Source organism: Perna viridis, chromosome 11, assembly GCF_037379345.1.
Source record: "Perna viridis isolate PV_CMFRI_1.1 ecotype Kerala chromosome 11, ASM3737934v1, whole genome shotgun sequence".
NCBI lineage: Eukaryota > Metazoa > Mollusca > Bivalvia > Mytilida > Mytilidae > Perna > Perna viridis.
The window spans coordinates 16,830,649-16,850,654 of record NC_142455.1 but is presented as its reverse complement, the minus strand read 5'-3'; the positions used below and the strand labels follow the sequence as shown (position 1 = coordinate 16,850,654).

General features: G+C 32.5%; 1 protein-coding gene across 1 annotated transcript; it reads right to left on the bottom strand.

The window, feature by feature from the left end:
• Positions 1 to 17,606, bottom strand: LOC148603146 (cerebrin prohormone-like). The gene is made up of 4 exons (XM_088553657.1): positions 17,261 to 17,606; positions 14,716 to 14,837; positions 4,298 to 4,436; positions 1 to 2,234 (listed from the first exon to the last, which is right to left on the bottom strand). Exons 2-3 carry the CDS (start codon positions 14,830 to 14,832, stop codon positions 4,302 to 4,304), a joined length of 252 nt encoding a protein of 83 aa, XP_088409783.1. The 5' UTR covers positions 14,833 to 14,837; positions 17,261 to 17,606; the 3' UTR covers positions 1 to 2,234; positions 4,298 to 4,301.
• Positions 17,607 to 20,006: the final 2,400 nt, after the last annotated feature.

Sequence of the window (20,006 nt, the reverse complement as noted above, 5' to 3'; positions counted from 1 at the left end):
TATAATCATTTATTTAAAATAAGACTGGTGCAGCGTAATTTACAGTAACTGTACTGGCAAAATTAAACTACATTAAAATCCATTGGAATATAACTGAAAATGCGGAATTACAAGGTTTAACAGTGTGTCTATGGAACCCTAGGCATTGGATGGCACACGTCAAATTTAGTTTCAAAACAATTTAATCCATTTGTGATCATAAACTCGTGTTTTAAAAAATGTTGATTTGTAACTTACTTAAAAAGTAAGAATGAAAAAGAAATCAAAATACATAGAAAACACTTGAAACTTTACAATAGAAAGGAAATAACTATTTGTTCTGTTCATGTTTTAATTATTTTTTTCCGGGAACCTTGAATATATATTAAATGAGTCTATCCGTTTTTGATAAAGAAAAACATTGTTCCTTCTTACATCACAATAAATTAAACATTCACATATGTACCAAACCTAAAAAAAAAAAAATTAAAAAATTAAAAAAAAAAATGCCATCCTATCATAGGATATGTCTGGTTTCTTTATTTACAGTCTTAAAATTAAAAATTCAAATTCATAGTAAACAAAACCACGAAAATTCATTTATCACATTTTGAAAAACTATCTCACGTCAATCTCAAGACAAGCCTTTGTGTGTTTATTCACAATAATCCATAATACGGTAATACATTTCGCTTGTATGTAACAATAACCTTTATTTTCTTATTTTCTTTCCACTACAACCAACGCGAAGATAAATGTTGGACATTACATGAAGTTTTTATTTTAAGACGTTTAATCCTTCATCTGAAATGAATTATTCTCAGAGAAGAATACAGTATAGTTGATATGTATGGACCCCTTCTCCAAATTTTCATAATAGAATTTCTTAATTTTCGTCTGTTTAAAGTCATCGTGCAAGTAATAGAAAAAAAGAATAATTATTTTCAAATTGATGTTTGTATATACTACATATAAGATTCATCAGACTTCTTTTTACCATAGAATAAATCGTCAAACATCATTTTCACGATTTGTTACCCCCTCCCCACCAACAAAAATAAAAAAAAAAAAAAAAAAAAGATTATACTGTCATCTATAAACATAAAAAAAGTCTTCTAATACTACTACATTCTATCTTGTTCACTTCCTTCCAACGCAAAAGTACAAGTAAGACCTACTTAAAGATTCAATGTTAACTTTATTAGCATATATCGGTAAAGTGAAAATCTACAGTGGTCCAATAGCTTCACAATAATTCACAGGAATGAACATGAAACTAAATTCTTCGTTGCCGTTGTTATATAGCCTTTCTGTTTGTTTAGCAAGGTCTACGAAGAAGTAAACCCAGTCACGTGGTGCACATTATATAACCTGTGGTGTACCGTAAGTTCAGAATGAAAATATTACAGTCATTTCGTTTTATTAAATTTTGAATTAAAACTAAAATGAACAAACCATCAAAATAACGGCTTAACGGCACTGTTATATAACAAAACTATATCTATGAGACGATAAACGAATTCGCTTTGTCAGAAAACGTGTAACATAATTTAATTTAATTTTTTAAATCTTAGTAAAGAAACAATGCTACCAATAATGATAATAATAAAAATAATAGTATTTATCATAATTATAATAAAAGAAATACGACGATCACACTTTGAACTACAGAATCAAAACAACGAACGAAAATGTTAAAATGATAAAAATAAAAAGGAGTATTTTGGTTGAGGATAATAGAAATTTACTACTAGTACAATACAAAACCAGTCAGAAATTTAATCAAAAACCAGCTGCAAACTTTCCTTTATTTAAATGCAACAGACCCTTTTGTGGTAAGTTGCTCAATATACACTTCCGAGGTATTGGATGGAACAAAAGAATTTTCCTCGCTGAAGTGTATATTGAGCATGCTCTACGCATGCTCGTCGACTACCCCAACGTTAGCACAAAAGGGTCTATTTTCAAACAAACTTTTAACTCGACACATTGTATCCCATAAAATATGCCCCGTATACTTTGCACTAAGAAGAATTCAATAGTTTAGTAGTACTTAAATGCTCAATTACTTTGAAAACATTTAATTATCAGTATATTCTAGCATACTATTCTTGATTAGTATTCTCCAATGAAGCTGATAAATACAATTCAAAATGCAGTTTTTTAGGTTGAAACATTCTCTAATAAACATGGAAAGTAGAAGGTAATCGTCATGTAATCTGTTACTGTAAACACACGCCGCAACTGTCTATGACCTGAAATAAAATTGGAAATGGGCAGATTTAATCACATTGTGACGTCACTATAAAACGTTTTATGACGTCTTGTAAATTCAAGAAATTTCGGCAAGCAGGCGTATTAAAAATAACAAAAGCAATTTCAAAAGGGTTTTAAAGAACCAAACACCACCAGGAAATGCAAGATTAGGATGTTCTCTAAGTACACAGAGATTCGTTAGAGAACTCGAAATGTTACCATTGGCTGTGTGAGATTTCTCTGTCTTGCGCTTTCAGCGGTGAGCCTCATATCTTGACCTACACTTAGAAATCGATAGTAAAGGAAAACTATTGACCGAACTTAACGACAAACGTAATGACGTATCATTCAAAATTGTCAGCTTTCCTTTCATCCGTGGCAACATTCCTTCAGCTCCTGCGTATGGAGTGTTCATATCACAACTCATACGTTATGCCAGCGCTTGCCGAGACTTCGCAGACATTTTGTATCGCGCTAGAACTCTAACAAATAGGCTTCTGGAGCAGGGTTATGTTGCTACAAGATTGAAGTCATCACTACAAAAGTTTTATGGCCGTCATCATAAACTTGTGGATCGTTACGGTGCGCCATGAAAACTGATTTGTTCAACGTGTCATAGTGTTCCTTTCGTCTACCCCGAACTTGACTTTTTATGAACAACTCAGCAGGTGTTTCCAGAAAAGCAGAGGACGCTTACCTTACCGGTGCACCTGGTCCATGCTCCCAGTGGAGTTCGAGTTGCTCATTTCCTTTTGTTACTTTGTATGTATGATTTTAGCTACTCTATGTTCTTTGTTGTGTGTGTCTGTTTTCCGTCTCTGGTCTTTGTCCCTGGATTACACTCTTTTGATTACCGCTGTAACCTTGGTTCCCTCGATTACTCATTCATTAAATCAGTCAAAATAATATTAAACGATTTTTCATTCGCATCAAATTAGCGCTATTACTAAAAATTCCCCAAATTGGGCTATAACATTTTCCGATGATACAGATAACAATTAACTAGGTCACCTCACGGTTAATCTAAATACTTTATTTTAAAATTGACCTCATTATCCAACGTCACTGAAATAAAAGTCTACAATAAAAAGCTTTCAGACATTAGGATTTCATACTGCTTTATATTATACCAGTCTTGCATGGGCGATTAAAATTTCGATCCTGCCTTTTTTTCGGGTAAAATTAAATCCTGGATTTTTTTTCGCGCTTTTGCATTCACTTTTTTCCAAAGTTAATCATAAATTTTACAACCTGCAGCATACTTTTTTTTTTCAGGGGATGCACCGTTCTGAATATTTATTCCCTGGATTGGTGCGTCTTGCCTTCAAATTTATCCCTAGCCCAAATGAAAATCAAATGGCTGCTGCCTAATAAAGTAGATACTATTACGTATTTTTCCTTTTAACTAATTAATATTTATTCTCTATTTGGTTTGATGTTTCATAACTTTTTCAAGTAAGTGAATCCCCATATAGATAAGTAGATAAATTCTATCCCCTAAGGTTCCTTGTTTGTTTTTGCTGACAAAAATTTCTTGATAAACTTGCTACTTCGTATGCTCAATCGTCTTCTTTTGCCATACAAATAAAAAGTCATGTATATACATACTGTTAATATTGGTCAATGTGCGTTGCAAATTACAGCTTTTTAAATATTACAAAAGAAAAAAATTGTCATCTCTTGGTCAAATGTTCATTAACCGATGAACTGGATAGGATAGCTACCTTGGTAATTGACAAGGATATTTAAATTTTTATTCCATATGCATTCAAACCTAGGTCAGATAAAATTGTTCAACCTCCCTCTCAACTGTTCTGTATAACATTTTGAACTTTAAAGAAGTAAATATTTCCCGACAATGTGATTGGACAAATTATGCTGATGTTCTGGACATTCAATCTAGGAAAGATCAATTCTACTTCATGAAGTGTATTGTTTTTTTCTCGTTTGAAGTCAATAACCACTAGGATTATGTGATTGCTCATGGACTACTGCCATACAGTCAGACCAGCGGACAAAATAACGACTAGACTTGCTTAACAGTGATTATAATAGTACTCACTATGTCACCGGCGACCTTCATCGAAAAGGTCTGGAAGATTGAATAAAGTGTCAACAGTTCCTGCATTTCTTTTGCCTAACATCATATTGTTGCCCGGTATTGTTAGAGCTACCCTGATTAGTTTTGCCAGCGCTAAAACCTGAAAGTAGAAAGGTAAGTGTGCAAAGTAACTCAAACAGGACATATATGGAAAAAAAAGTAATAACTGTCAGACCTGAATCCCTATAGCGTGATTTTGTTTTAGAAGTACTAGTTTTAATGAAGCTTAAAAAAGCAAAATTTCCGTATTGTAGACACAGTTGTTGATTTGTACAGTGGGTAATGAATGCCAGAAATGTATTATTTTTCTTCACAAATCTGTTTACCATTTGGCTACATTGTACAAATGTATCAATAAATGATTCTCAAAAAGCCGTAAACGCTAAATCTGTTGTAAGTCCTATCACAAATCAAGCTTCTATGTCCAAATATGAACTGTCAAATGCCTGGACCATTTTTGCGATTATGGCTAAATTGTTTATTTTATGAATAATGTGGTGTGTTGCTTAGCTGTACTAGTCATCATAGTTTATTGCACAATTCTGTGTAAGAATCAGACAATGAGTGGCACATCATTTTTCTCAATTTGGTTTGGTTTGCCTCAAACATATTCAATGGATCTAGAAAACAACTGAAAAAAAAAGTATTTAGATTTATCCTGCAGCATATCTAGATATATCGAATGGTCTGATGGTCTGAAAAATTCCCAACGATGTTAGAACTGTCAAATTTGCGATGCAAATTTTTTATCGTGCCCTCTGCGGGACTCGAACTCGTACCGCTGTGGCATCTATGGCAACACCGCCTGCACAAATTCCAGCGCCCTAGACCACTCGGTCAGCTAGGCACGAGTTGGAGTCCCGCAGAGACCTATCTATAAGTTAACGTTATCTTCCCTGTATCAATTTGATCCGATGGAGCAGTGTAGCGAATAGAATCGTCACATTCTGAGACGTTGTATAATATTGATTTGTTGTGACATGCATCATTAATTCGATCCTCTATCCAACATAATAGCATCTAAATGAACTGTCCCGTACTACCATACATCATGTACTAAGTTACAGCCCTAGATTAATCCTACGAGGAGGAATGACCCGGCCAGCGAAAGCTATATTTTTATATAGCCTAGCTGGCCGAGTGGTCTAGGGCGCTGGACTTTGTGCAGGCGGTGTTGCTATAGATGTCACAGCGGTACGAGTTAGAGTCCCACGGAGGGAACGACCAAAAATTTTCATCACAAATTTGACAGTTTTAACATCGTTGGGAATTTTTCAGACCTTTATATATATATGGAAAATATGCAGGAAAATTTCTAAATTTGACCTATCAATATTTTAAAACTGGAGGTTATGAGATATAACTAATTAGATAATGCAATAAAATCTCTTTTTTTTCTTCATGTGCCAATTCATATACCGATTTTGCCTGATTCTCAGACACAAAAGTACTTAAAAGGGAGATTTAATGTCCTTTTTTTCACAAAAGAGCATTATGAACATAAATCCTCTGCTCTTTTCAAAAGAGATAAAACATTTAACTTGCAAACAAAAGAAAAAAGACATTTAGAGCTGTTAATTTGTTACTAAATTAGTGTCTTGATATGAGCAAAATGAAAGTGCGAATAACTGTAGATTGTAATACAAATTGTCAATTTCGAAAATATAAGTTCGTACCTTATTAATTTACAAAATTACCCATTGTTAGAGTACAGAAGCGTTATGAATTGTTTCCTATACTTGCTAAAAAAAGATTAAAAGTGTGAACACTTGCACTTGTCGAAAGTGAAAAACTGAATCAAACATGTTTTCCTACTTTGAGAAGAGGTACTAAAATGACAAAAATAATTTCGCAAATTTTTAAACAATCCTAAATGGAGTCACGTAATACTATCAGAATCGTGCTAGAACGACACATGAAATAAAAAATATCACAAGAAGAAACCGTAAAAAACGAGAAAACAATATTCGTCAGATTTCCCACCAACTTTTCTGTGAAACATGAAAGTATGAATCAAGTGTAATGTACGCTCTGTAAACAATGGAAATACCACTGTAAAATGAACGCGTAATCATGGATAAAAAATCCGTATCATTTCCTCTGACTTGATGCCTATTTGTCGATTTACAAATGGATAAAAACTTCATGAAAACCGACCTTCATAATTTTTATCTTGGTTTAAAAAAGTCTTCTTATATAATATTTGTATAACGAATAAATGGTCTTCTTTGTTTTTTTTAGAGCTGATAAAAAGCATGTCGTAAATATCAGCATGGTTCAACTGTGAAACAATGATGAGTGTCGTTTGAAAAACGAAAAAAAAACATATTGAAAAGGTCATAGTGAAATATTCATAAAATATGTACTTGGATATCATTTGAATATTAATTTACCATCCACATTTCTTCCACAAACATACAAACGTAGGCACTAGGTTTATGAATATAAAATATTTCAGGGTATTTTGTTCAGAAATTGAAGTGTTTATTCCAATTATTCTTCGTGGAGTTTATTTTCTTCCAATAATGGAAATTTGCTACTTGTGGATATTTTTTTCGTCTGAAACAATGTTCAATATGTTTGTATACTGAGTAATATCATGAAAATCAATTTGTTCTTGAAATGGAAAGAAGACTGACGCTTAAATTGTTGAAGATAGGGTTTTGTTTTATTTCGCGTGCAGTCTTGACTTTTTATGAGCAACTCGGCTGGTGTTTCTAGAAAAGCTGAGGACGCTTACCCCATGCTCTCAGAATTTAGTGGCACCCGAGTAACTCATTTACTTTTGTTATTTTGTATGTTTTATTATAGTTATTCCATGTACTTTGTTGTGGTGTCTATTTTCCATATCTGGTCTTTGCCCCTGGATTAAATTCTTTTGATCACCCTAGAACCTTGGTTCCCTTGATTACTCTCTCAAACAATAATTGCATGAAATTTTATCAAAATCCACAATTTAACTTATCGAATAGTTGATATTCATACCATATAACCCTAAGGCAATTTCATGTTGTTTTTTTTTAAATTTAGTAACTACATTTTTGAACAAACATTCCACAAAAGTAACGTTTCGTTTCCTAAGTTCTTTACACTTGCAATTTTGTTGCAACCAGAGTGTAATTCAATAAGAAATTTTAGACTATTTGATTATTTTAAAACTATCGAATTCACTTTAAAAAATAAAAAAAAATCTTTTTACTTTTTACTTTAATTCAATTTCTAATGTGAAAAGATAAACTTTATCTTTTCTTTCGTTTTCAGAGAATCGAACTTTTTCCCGTAAGTGCGGAAAGTCATAACATAACCGTCTCGTTTTTTTTCTATTTTAAGCAGATGAAAATTGTGGTCAAAATCCCCTCTATTAAAGGTAAAAGTACGTTAATCTTACATAAGATGGTTTTCAAAAATGTTAATGCAATTTTACGATAATGTTAAAAACTGAAATAAATAAAAAAGATTTTGAACATCAGCATAATTTGTCCAATCACATTGTCCGGAAATATTTACCTTAGTAGGGTACATACAAAAGTACTTCCTTGATTAATGAGAAATGGTACCGTTCTTCCTTTAATAACGACATTGAAGATTCAGAGTGGATTGATATTGAATCCAAACAATAATTTGTATGAACTATTATAATTAACTCACATTATCATATTTCAAGACATGATACGTTGATTAAAATAGTACATAATCATATAGTCATATGAACAGCTCGTTTAGGGAGGTTGACCTAAGGTAAGGGACATAACTCTTAAAATCAATAACATGTTTGTGTTCAATTTCACCAAAGCCTATCAAGCTTTCATATGAAACAGAATAAAACCAGTAGAAGTTACTTTGATGCTTACATGAGATTGAAAAAAAAAATGCTGAATGCAAACATTCCAATGATTTGTCAAAGTTTATTTTTTACCCTAGGTATACCTCCTTAAGACTGCAAATAAATAAATGTTGATTTTTCCGTTTCTTTTACATTTTTAGTTGATATTAATCGCAGTTCGGTAATTAATTCGTTCACATGTCATATGAAGAGTAATAAAAATATAGAATTGATAAAGTCCAGGCAATAGTAAAAATGATTACTAAAATAGTACGTGTAACAAATGGCAATATCAAGGGAAAAACAAAAATCTGGGATGGTCCTGACAGTGTACAGATTTTTTAATGGAAATGGTGGGTACAACCAGGTTTTATAGCGCTTAATCTCCCGCTATCATATTGTTATTCCCGGTATATTACTATACAAACGGCAGCATAAATTTGCCACTGGTTAAAATAGGTAAAATTAGTTGTGAAAATACAATAGAAGATATGAGCAATAAATAAATGTAAGTAAAATGAAAATAAAAGTTAATACAGTTAAAAGACAAGTTCAACAAAGAAGACACAACAATTAAAAAAAATACAGAAAACAAAATTGTTGATACTGTATATAAAAATTCCATCATCTGTCATCCGTTGATTAGAAACCGAATATATATACCATCAGGCTATCGGAAATAAAACTTTTTCTGGCAGCGTATGAGACGTAATTTTTTTATAACCTTGGTTGACAAGCCTGCCTCATTGGCAATGATTGCGCATTAAGAAGTCAGAATAGTGGCTACTAACTCTGTCATAATCATAGATTAAAATTGGGATTTCTTTCTTCTTCTTTCTTCTATAGTATACAGACGATCTAAATACAGGACAAGAAGCGATCGTGAGCGGTCGGTACTATTACGTGACAAGGCAAGATCATGTGAACAAGGTACTTTTATGGGACAAGATAAGGTTGTGAACAGATGGTACTTTTACGGTAAAAGACAAGATTGTTTTCGTATAGTTTTATTACGGGATGCGATAAAGGTTACGGGACAATGAAGTGATGTTGACGGATGTTACTATCACGTGACAAGACAAGGTTATTGTTACTTGAATACTGTGGTTTTGAATGATTCAAGAATATTTTGGCCCTGGAAGAGCAGAGACATCGTGTTCTACAAAGCCTGTTATAGATATTGATGCTCCATCACCTAATAACAAGTGCAGTAGTTTTCAACTTTCTGGTTTTCGCTACAATAATGCATTTTTTATACGAATTTTGGCTTCTTTGACTAATATCTGTAGTTTTACCAAACAGTAATTTTGTTATAACACGTTCTTTATAACGTGTCAATATCACTCAAGTTGAAGACCCTGCAAAACAATTCTAGAACAATGATATCATAGGGTATGTAAGACTCGTCATGTGACCCCATAATTTCGCAAGAATGGGTCCCATTCTACCATTTAAAAGCAGAGATTTGGCATCGGAAATTGCGGAAAAGAAAATGACACTAGAAGGAGACTTACATACCCTATTGAGGCTAATTAGAAGCATAACACTATATAATACAAAACATATATGTTTCTTATGTTTAAAATTACAAAAATAGGTGAAAAGCTGTTTTTACACTTTATTATAACTGTTCTATAGTTGCTAGTTGTCTCTCTTTTATTTAATCTGAAGATAGTTCGCATATATGCATGACGTGTTAGTACCAACAAGTCGCTTATTAGCTTAAATCATGCGTAACAAATCCTTATGGGAAAATCCCATACTAATATCCGCCATGTTGGTTTCTACGGGACGATTTGTTTACAAACGAAGTTCGTAAGTTCCCGTCGAACTCCAGTGACAATCGTCTGCTTGATCAACTTATCGGTATTGTACGTTGTTCGCATAAAAGAAATCCGAGATATCCGAAATAACGCTGAAATGCATTTTGGGTTCTTCGGTTTTTGGACAAACCATTTAAACATAAACAACATCTCAACGAGAATTAAAATCTCACCGGAATTTAACGATTCAATGTTTAGGGAGAAGCCTTTTGGCTAAACGAATGAGCAAATCATTTAAGACAATTTAAACGACGGTAGGTGTCAATAAAGTCGTAGGAAATATTTTTATTCAAATTTTAACAGAGGAGACATATTTGATCACTTGGTGGCTTATAAGAAGCAAATATATCCATAAACATCTTCATTTTTTTAACACGTCAAATTAAGGTAATGAATTTGGTCATTAAGCAGATTAAATAAGGAATATCTGCATATAATTTGTTGAGAGATAAGGCTATCAATTTTCTCTAACACTGTTCTAAAATTGTGTAATGATATTCGGCAGCTTTTCTAACTTGAGTGTTTTCAAAACGTGAATAAATAAACAATTTTATTTTTCAAAGGTCCGATATTTAGGATCAGTAGAAATGAAAAAAAAAATGTAAAAAACACACAAAATATACCAGCTTTCAGCCAAGACAAAAACGCAGTTTAATAAAATATATTTGATGCAAATATATTATTGAAATACATGATACATATTACCAAATTGATATAGAACAGCAAAATAATTCATAAACTGACACAAAATTCATTAATTCTTTTCCTTGTCTCTCATAATTACATAATCGCTTTAATTTGATACATTTTTCTGCGTTTCCAGAAGCTATAAACTATAGTTTTTAAACCTTCATTAGATTGTCATACCTAGTTAGTGCATATTCAACACCAAAGATGTAACTGATTACGACAATTCAATTTCAATATTTAAAATAACGTTATGAACTGGTACACATTAGATTGAAAACGCATATTCTGTCATACATCATAAGATGTGCATTAGGAGATGACGTTTTTGTTATTTTATTGATGAAAAAAAAATCAATATATCGTTTAGTATCAAAACCCAAAAATCAAAACTATTAATGCAAAACGCTTTAAGGGCTATAACCATGATATGGGGTGTGGGCGGAAGTGTGTTTACCTGGTCCATGCTCACAGTTTTTAGTAGAGTCCGAGTTGCTCATTTACTTTGTTACTTTGTATGTATGATTTTAGTTACTTCATGTTCTTTGTTGTGTATGTCTGTTTTCCATGTCTGGTCTTTTGATTACCGCTATAACCTTGGTTCCCTTGATTACTCTTTCAAATTAGAAAGTTATAATATGCACCTTCCTTAAATGAGTAAACAAATATATTATTACGCTATTTGTTATTATTCTGTTTTGAACAATCTTGAACCACCCCGTCACATTGTCAGGTTAGAGAAATACAAGTGAACAGATCGATAATATACGCTTATAACTTGTGCTTGATCCAATACCTACTGTTATATTGATATTTAAATATTATTATTTAAATAAAACACAGGCAAATGCATCTTTTGTAGTTCCACAAATCAAGTAAATGGTTCACAATAAAAAAACAAAAAATCTTAACCGCCTTCTTTACGACCATTGTAAGTATAATGCAGTCATTTGTATACAGTTTATCGAAATAAAAACAAAATGTCGATGCAGCATATTAAATGTTATTTCCCAGTAAGAAATATGTTCTAGTCTTTAATTGTCTGCTGAATGAACGAAAGTCGTAGAAATCTTAATATAACGTTTTCATCTCCATAATAAAAGGCACAAGGTGAATTGATGCCTTTTGCATTTTCTGACAAACTACTTACCAAAATTACAGAAACATCAATTTATAGTCTTTGTAAATGATGACCATTTAGACAGACACCTTTGTTTTGTTTGTAATATTTTCAGTTTTGCAATAATTGTTGAAAATGTAACAAATATGTACTGAAAAGCTCCTAGTCAGTTGTTCACGATCATTAACGTCCTTCCTTCACGATCAAACTGTAGTACTTGACTTATATTATCGACCTGTTCACGTTCATTTTCTTCGCTGTACAGTGCGACGGTGGTGTTAGACGTTAGAATATTTTTAAAAAGTTTTCAGAAATAATATAAAACTATGTCATGACAGTTCATCTATGTAACAATAACGTGACACATGAATTATTGGAAAACGTCGTTCTTCAAGACGGAATCCGATTGTGAGTTTTGCAACATTTATTAAATAATAGGTTCATGTATGACTAGACTTTGACAATGCGAGTTATTTTTTTGTTTTGCAACAAAACCTTCACAAACCTTTGAATTTACGTTGATATGACAGACCGTCATACTTTTTTTGTAGCTGATCTGATCCGAAAGAACAAATATTGTTAGTAAGACCCCTTAACCTCAGTTTCCGCTATAAAGATGACACATTATCTTTAAACAATCCTAATTTTGGGGATTTTATACATCGCATCCCAAAGAACTTGAGATAACGGATACTACAGACAGTGTGAGTCAGCTTCATATCTTGACTTACACTTAGAAATCGATGGTTAAGGAAAACTATTGACCAAAATTTACGACAAACGTGATGACTTTTCATTCAGAATTGTCAAATTTCCTTTCATCTGTGGCAACATCCCTTCAACACCTGCGTATGAAGTGTTCATATCACAACTCATACGTTATGCCAGAGCTTGCCGAAACTTCGCAGACTCTTTGTATCGCGCTAGAATTCTAACAAATAGGCTTCTGGAACAGGATTATGTTGCTACAAGACTACTACAGAAGTTGTATGGTCGTCATCATGAACTCGTGGATCGTTACGATGTATCCATCTGCGACATGAAAACTGATTTGTTCAACGTGTCATAGTTTTTCTTTACTCTTTCGTCTACCACGGACTTTTTTTGAGCAACTCGGCGGATGTTTCTAGAAAAGCAGAGGACGCTTACCTTACCGGTGCACCTGGTCTATACCCCCAGTTTTTAGTGGAGTCCGAGTACGTACATGCTAGAAATTGTTATTTGTATAAATTTATCAAATAAATACAAATCGAAGAACAACTATAATACTGTTTTAGGGGAAAATAACCGATGCAGTGAAAATATAATAAATAAAGATAAAACAAGAAAGAATTCACTTTTTGCGTCAGAAAAGAAATTTTATACAAAATATAAACACTTAAAATGTCATAGAGAAATAAATGTTTACGAAAGAGCAATGGCATCAACTGGGAGAACTCCCTGTTATGATAGTAAATGTTACTTTGTTGACAATAACATGATTTGATATTTAATATTGTGACTGTTTAACAACAACAAACGATTATTCATTTCATTAAGATTAAACCCTATCATTGAGCAAAAATTTAAAATATATTAAAAACTCTTACTGCATACCGTCTGTCGTAAATGCTCCGTATTATTACAGAGAAGAAATACGTTTTCGTATGTAACTCTAATCAAAAGTTGCCAACAAAGAAGCAGGCGTTTACTTTTGTGAATTTTTACTGAAAGTTTATTTTTAGGTAAATCTAGAACCGGGCTTTTGTATACATATGCCAGTAGGTTTTTCATTGTTTAAGAGATACGTACTTGCATCTATTTGTTTCAATTTTTTGTGGAGACATAATCGGCTTGTCAATTCGGATCATTCATACGTCACTAAATGTCTAATGCTAAGAATTTAAACCACTTAATATGTGACCGTAATTGGTAGTTATTTTTTTAGGTGTGACACGAGGCTATCGTATGCATTTGTGGAATGATAAATGAAACAAAATATATCTATACGATTGTCAACTTGTGATTTATTCCTTTGGACAACTGCCATTATTGAGACAAAGTAAAGATAAAGAAATGCAAATAACCTATTACTTCTACATTCAATCCGAGCTTTGACCTTAGATTTTCACTGGCAAAAATAATTCACATTAATTTCCTGTGAATCGAACTTTACATATATGTCACTTTAATATAACACAAAATCTAAGTGATTTTCATGTAAAATCATGTGAAAATATTTTACTTGTGCAGGGATCAGTATAAAATCAATAGTTTGTTGACAGGGAGAATAGTAAAAAAACACATTTGGAGAAAAGCCACGTTGAAAAAGAATGAAAAAAGAAGGTATATTGTCTGTTTTGACTATTTTTCCAATATTAAAAAGACAACTTTGATTAGATGATAGAAAAGTTTTTTCCTCCCTGCGTAAAATGCTTACTACTACCAAAAAGAAAACAATTGCATTTTCATTGAGATCGTTGATAGTCTGATTACCATACTATAAATAATGCATTCCATTAATCGAGACCCTTACTTGTGTGAACACTTATTAACGAAGAAAAAAGAGAATGATTTTCAAAAACTTTCCTTAGTTGAAAATGAATATTATTATAACAGACAAACGGACGGACGAATACACAAATTTTCGGAGGGTATCATATATTAACTCGCCACTTCGTGTGGCGGGGCTATAGAAATAAAAACAAATTGGAATATTTAGATTGATTTATAATTTGCGAATTTACCAAATTGTCAATATTTCCTGTATAGTATCACTATTAGACAGATGGACAAGCATATCATTTACCTCGAAAATTTGCCAGACGCATGGATATATCATGATGAAACAATTATTTTGATATCCAAGTTAATTTTAGCTTGAACATATCATATGTTTAATGAAAGACTAACATGATTGGATTGATATCAAACCACAATATCATACCTTCTGGTCTTCTTGGTCTATTACATCTTGGTACGATCTGAGTGGGGACGAAACTATCACCTCTAGACATAAACACAACAGGATGAAGACAGACAGGACACACTTAGACAGAAACATAATATCTGAAATAAAAAAGAAAAAAATAACTAGATTTTGAAGTCTCTACTTCTGTCAAACCTGTTTTATTTGTTTTTTAATTTTGAGGCCTTTTACAGCTTCCTTTATGATATAGGTTTTGCTTATCATTAACCGTGTGGTGACCCGCGGAAGTTTAATTGTTCGTAGTTTGACTTTTGGTGGATGACTCTGTCTCATTGGCAATCATACCACATCTCGCATTTTCATATTTAGTCTTAGCGACCATCTAAATTCAACAATATAATTCAAATATCCAAAAATATATATAAAAGACCACCTTTCTTATGTAACGATTCATTGGCTTTCCCTTGAAAATAATAGCAAGGGTGTCAAAAGAATATGCCACAGCAGCCATAAGTTTGTCATAGAAGGCGACTAAATAGAGCGCAGAACCCTGACAGGGGACTAGGGTGCTCTGCCCACAGAGAAACTGGATTGTGTGGTTAAAAGTTTGAATGGGGATCATCAGCCCACAATACGGAAAACCTGACCGCAAACCATATTGGTGTTGGGAAAGATGCCAGCTTCCTCACATGTTAAAAAACCCTGCTGTGGCATTCAATAGGAGGAGAAACCTTGGCACTCCGCCACAGGAGGCTGTCCGATTTTATGACTGGTTTGACCTGTCGAATAAACAAATCCGGAGATGCCGAACTTGATACATAAGGATGCAAAATAATTAATCATCTATCTAATTTTAAAAACGTACATGTGATATGTGAACCACTGAGTCATTGAACTGAGATAAACAGCTTCTAAACACGTATGAGAAAGTGAAAATTATTACATTCAATTGTTTTTTAAGCCTTAATCGAACTGATCAAATGACTAAATATATGATATTCTTTTAATCAACGCATCATTTATAGAAATATTATTAGAAATTGATACTTAAAAGCTCAAACAAATTATTGTTTAGGTTCAATGCCAATCCTTATTGAATTTCCAGTGTCGTTATTAGGCTATATATCTTATTACTTCAATGTACCTTTAAGCAGATTACACATTGTAGACGCAACAACACTTTCAAAAGTTCAAGCCTTTTTCTTATGGTGAAAAAAGTTTTTATTTCTGTTAATAAAAGAAAATATAAAGTCTATCTTTTCACATTAAAAATTAAATATTTATACTTTTCCAACAAAGCTAATTGCGAAGGTGAATTTGATAGGCAAAAGAGCACCTTTTGAAGAAAAGCTAAAAGCTTTTTGAAAGATACGAAAGCCGTTTGTTCAGTTACACAATCATTAACAATTGACAGATTTATTGTATTCATTAGATCTAAGTATTCATAAATATTACCAAACTTCTAATTGAATTACACCATTTCTTTCAAAACGATTGTTAGTGTATGTTACCTAGAAAACGGAACATTAATGTTGTGACTAGAATTTTCTAAATGTAGTCTCTACAAATGATTGGTGTTCCAACATATAAGATAAGATTTTGAAAGACTATGGTATGAGTTTACGTGTAACCACACAACACGCTTTTTAATGGTGGCTATTCATAAAAGTTTACGCATATATTTTTTTCAAAATGCACGCAAAATAAAAAGAAACCCATCATCAACAAGTTTTGCGTCAGTCTTCATTCTGTCTAGAGATTGGAACCGTTGCAAATATATTGTTTGTTCTATAGAAAACTTAAAATTCAAATTGAAATTTTAAATAAAATTTTACAGGTTTTCGACTACTAGGCGTATAAACTTCTGGAAAATGCTATCAGAAGGCGCACGAACAGACATCCAGAAATAGCAAATTTTTATTATAAATGAAAAAAGTATTATTCCAAGAACAATATCACCTAGCAATTTCTTTTAAGGAAGAAATGCGATTGGGATATGTATACGTTGATGTTATTTCAATATATGCATGCAAATTTCACTCTTTTCAATACCATTTATTTTAAACGACACTGATCACTGGTTCACAGTAGAACCATGACGGTGGCCTTTGGGTGATATTAGATTCACAGGTTGATACAGCACGTGATACAGATTTTGACATGTAATATTTAGTATATAAGACAATGAAACTTGATCAAAATACATACTATATCAACATATGATGTCAATTGATCGGTCCAGGACACAAGTCCCAATAAGAATTGGTATAACGATAAAACATAAGCAGATCAATGGGGCTGCACCACTTGTCAAACGAAAATATCGATTATAAAAAAAAAATACTTGAAATCACATGAGTGCCCTCCTTACGACCCCCGTCCCCTTTTCGGAATTTAATAATTTGTTATTCCAGTTAAGTTATTTTAAATTTTCACTTTTAATGCAGTTAAAACAAAAATATATAATTTTATAAGTGATTGAAATCTTATTCATATAATGATCATTTAGTCATTAATATCACGACCACTTGATGACTACAACCAAAATTGATCGATATCTTACCTTTCAAAAATACCAGTATTCCCAAAAAATGAATCAGTTTTGTTGCATTTTATACTTAGCACCCAAGTGGTAGAAGTATCTTTTACTTGTTCGTTTGTTAACTTCGAGACGTTTACACTATTTCCGAAGTTACTGTCACTTATCTATGACGATTTGGCAGATGTTTTTCTACTATTTTATACTCCGTCATGAAAGTGATAATTCCTTGGTGAATATTTTCTCAATTTTCACAACTGTCCACACTTATTTCTACGACCATTATTTTACAGTTATATTATATTGGATTGGTTCCTTTATATGAACTGATGAAACCGCGCCTTTCAATTTATGTAACCAAATGTAAAAAGTGTAGTGTGACGTAGTTTCAAACGATCATCTAGTACAAAAGAAAATGCAAAGTTTTCCTATATATATATATATACATTTAATTCATCGATAACTGAATTAGGTATTATGACTATGAACCTCCTACTGTTATATCAAAGAGGAGGAGCGTTGGCGAATTAGATACGAAAAATCGTATGGTAGAATTATAAAAAAAATACCACTTATATTGCAAATTTCCTTATGCTGTTCATGTGTGGCAAGGGATTACCTCTTATTGGAAGCATTAGAACCAAATACATAGTAAGATCTATAATTAATTGTATACAAGAAGTACTCAAAGCCACAAATATTGAAATGGGATGCTTAATACAGCACAAAGAGGTTCTACCAAGTGCAATACAATTAATGAATTCTCAGTGTTTTAGCGTTTTCGAATTTTGTGATACTGAAAATTTCGTCAAATAATCCATGATATAAATTGGTCAACAGTTCCAACTAATAATTGTGATTTTTAATGATAAATTCTGATGCCAAATGATTGCTTGGTGCAATTAATACGTATTTTGTTCTGTCCATATATAGTGATATATATTAACCTATAATTATGTACGTTGTTGTTGACCATAGTTGGTCCCCAGAAAGGTAGTGTTAATTTAAGCTAAAATGCAATCGCCTAGAGTCCCTGTGTAAATAAAAAAATCAAGAACCTGAATAATGGTATATGTGTACAAAAATAGTCTTTTACAATTGTTTAGATTGATTTACTGCTTCTAATGAGAGGTCACGTGTACAGCATATAGAAATTTGCAATATATGATTGGTATTTTTGTATTTTATAACCATTGGGTCGATGCCACTACTGGTGGACCACAGGTCCCCGAGAGTATTCATAAACCCATTACTCATACTTGTCTGATCCTAAAATAAACTAGGGTAACAAACAAATTACCAAACAGTAATCCAATGTATAATCAAGTCCATATTAGAACACCTGAGTAGCTTGTACCCGAAATAAATAAGATTTTTTTATGATGTATCCATCAGCACCATGAAAACTGATGAATTCAACGGGTCATAGTTTTCCTTTCCTCGTTTGTCTACCCCGGACGACTTTTTATGAGCAACTCGGCGGGTGTTTCTAGAAAAGCAGAGGACGCTTACCCTACAGGTGCACCTGGTCTATGCTCCCAGTTTTTAGTGGAGTCCGAGTTGCTCATTTGCTTTTGTTGCTTTGTATGTATGATTTTAGTTACTTTATGTTCTTTGTTGTATGTGTGTGTTTTCCATGTCTGGTCTTTGTCCCTGGATTATATTATTCTGATTACCGCTATAACCTTGGTTCCCTTGATTACTCTTTTATTATATTTATCAAAATTTGCACTATTTTTTTTAAATACCTAAAACATTGAGGCTTCATTCCTTGCATTACACATGGTAGAATCTTTGTGATGGATTTCCAATTTCATATTTCGCTAGTTTTAGTTTTGAGAACTTCTTGTATACAATTAATATTTAGATATATATTGGTATATAATGATGCTGAATATTGGTTACTCCTTGAAACACGTGTACAGCATATCGAAATTTGCAATGTAACTTGCAATGTATATGATTTGTATTTTTGTATTTACACAAAAATGCTAATTAAACACATTTTACAGTAAGTTTTAATATTCATGTAATATATATTTGGGATTTATTTGTGGTGGCAAAAACATAGTTATCTGTTTCACAGCTTACTAAACATAAGTATTAGATAATTGTTAATGAAATAACAACATGAAACTAAATTGTAAAAACAAATAATGTTTTTCACACCGTTACATATAAAAACACAAATGTCATTTATGTAAAGCTGTAAGAGTAAACAATGGAACTAAGATTCTAGCGGAAATTAGAACTTAATCCAGGGCCCTAGAGAGTAAGAAAAAAAAACCGAAACACACAACAAAGAACATAAAATAGTCAAATTAATACGCACAAAGAAACAAATGTAAATGAGCAACACGAACTTCACTTTCACTGGGAGCATGAACCAGGTGCACCAATAGGGTAAAGGCACGTCTTCTGCTTTTTTAGAAACACACGCTGATTTGCATAAAAAGTCAAGTCCGAGGTAAACAAAACAGGAATAAAAAATTTTGACATGTTGAACAAATCGGTTCTCAAGGTGCAGATGGATACATCGCAACAATCCAGGAGTTCTGTAGTGATGACTTCAATCTTGTAGCAACATAACCATGTTTGCGTAGTTACGGCAAGTTTTGGCATAACGTTTCAGTAGTGACACCCAGGTGCTGAAGGGATATTGCCACAGATAAAAGGACAATAGGTAAGCTATACAATTTTGGCATTAAAGAAACAAACCGTGAATTTGTATGTCGTTATTTACGGAAGTTATATCGTATTTTATACAATA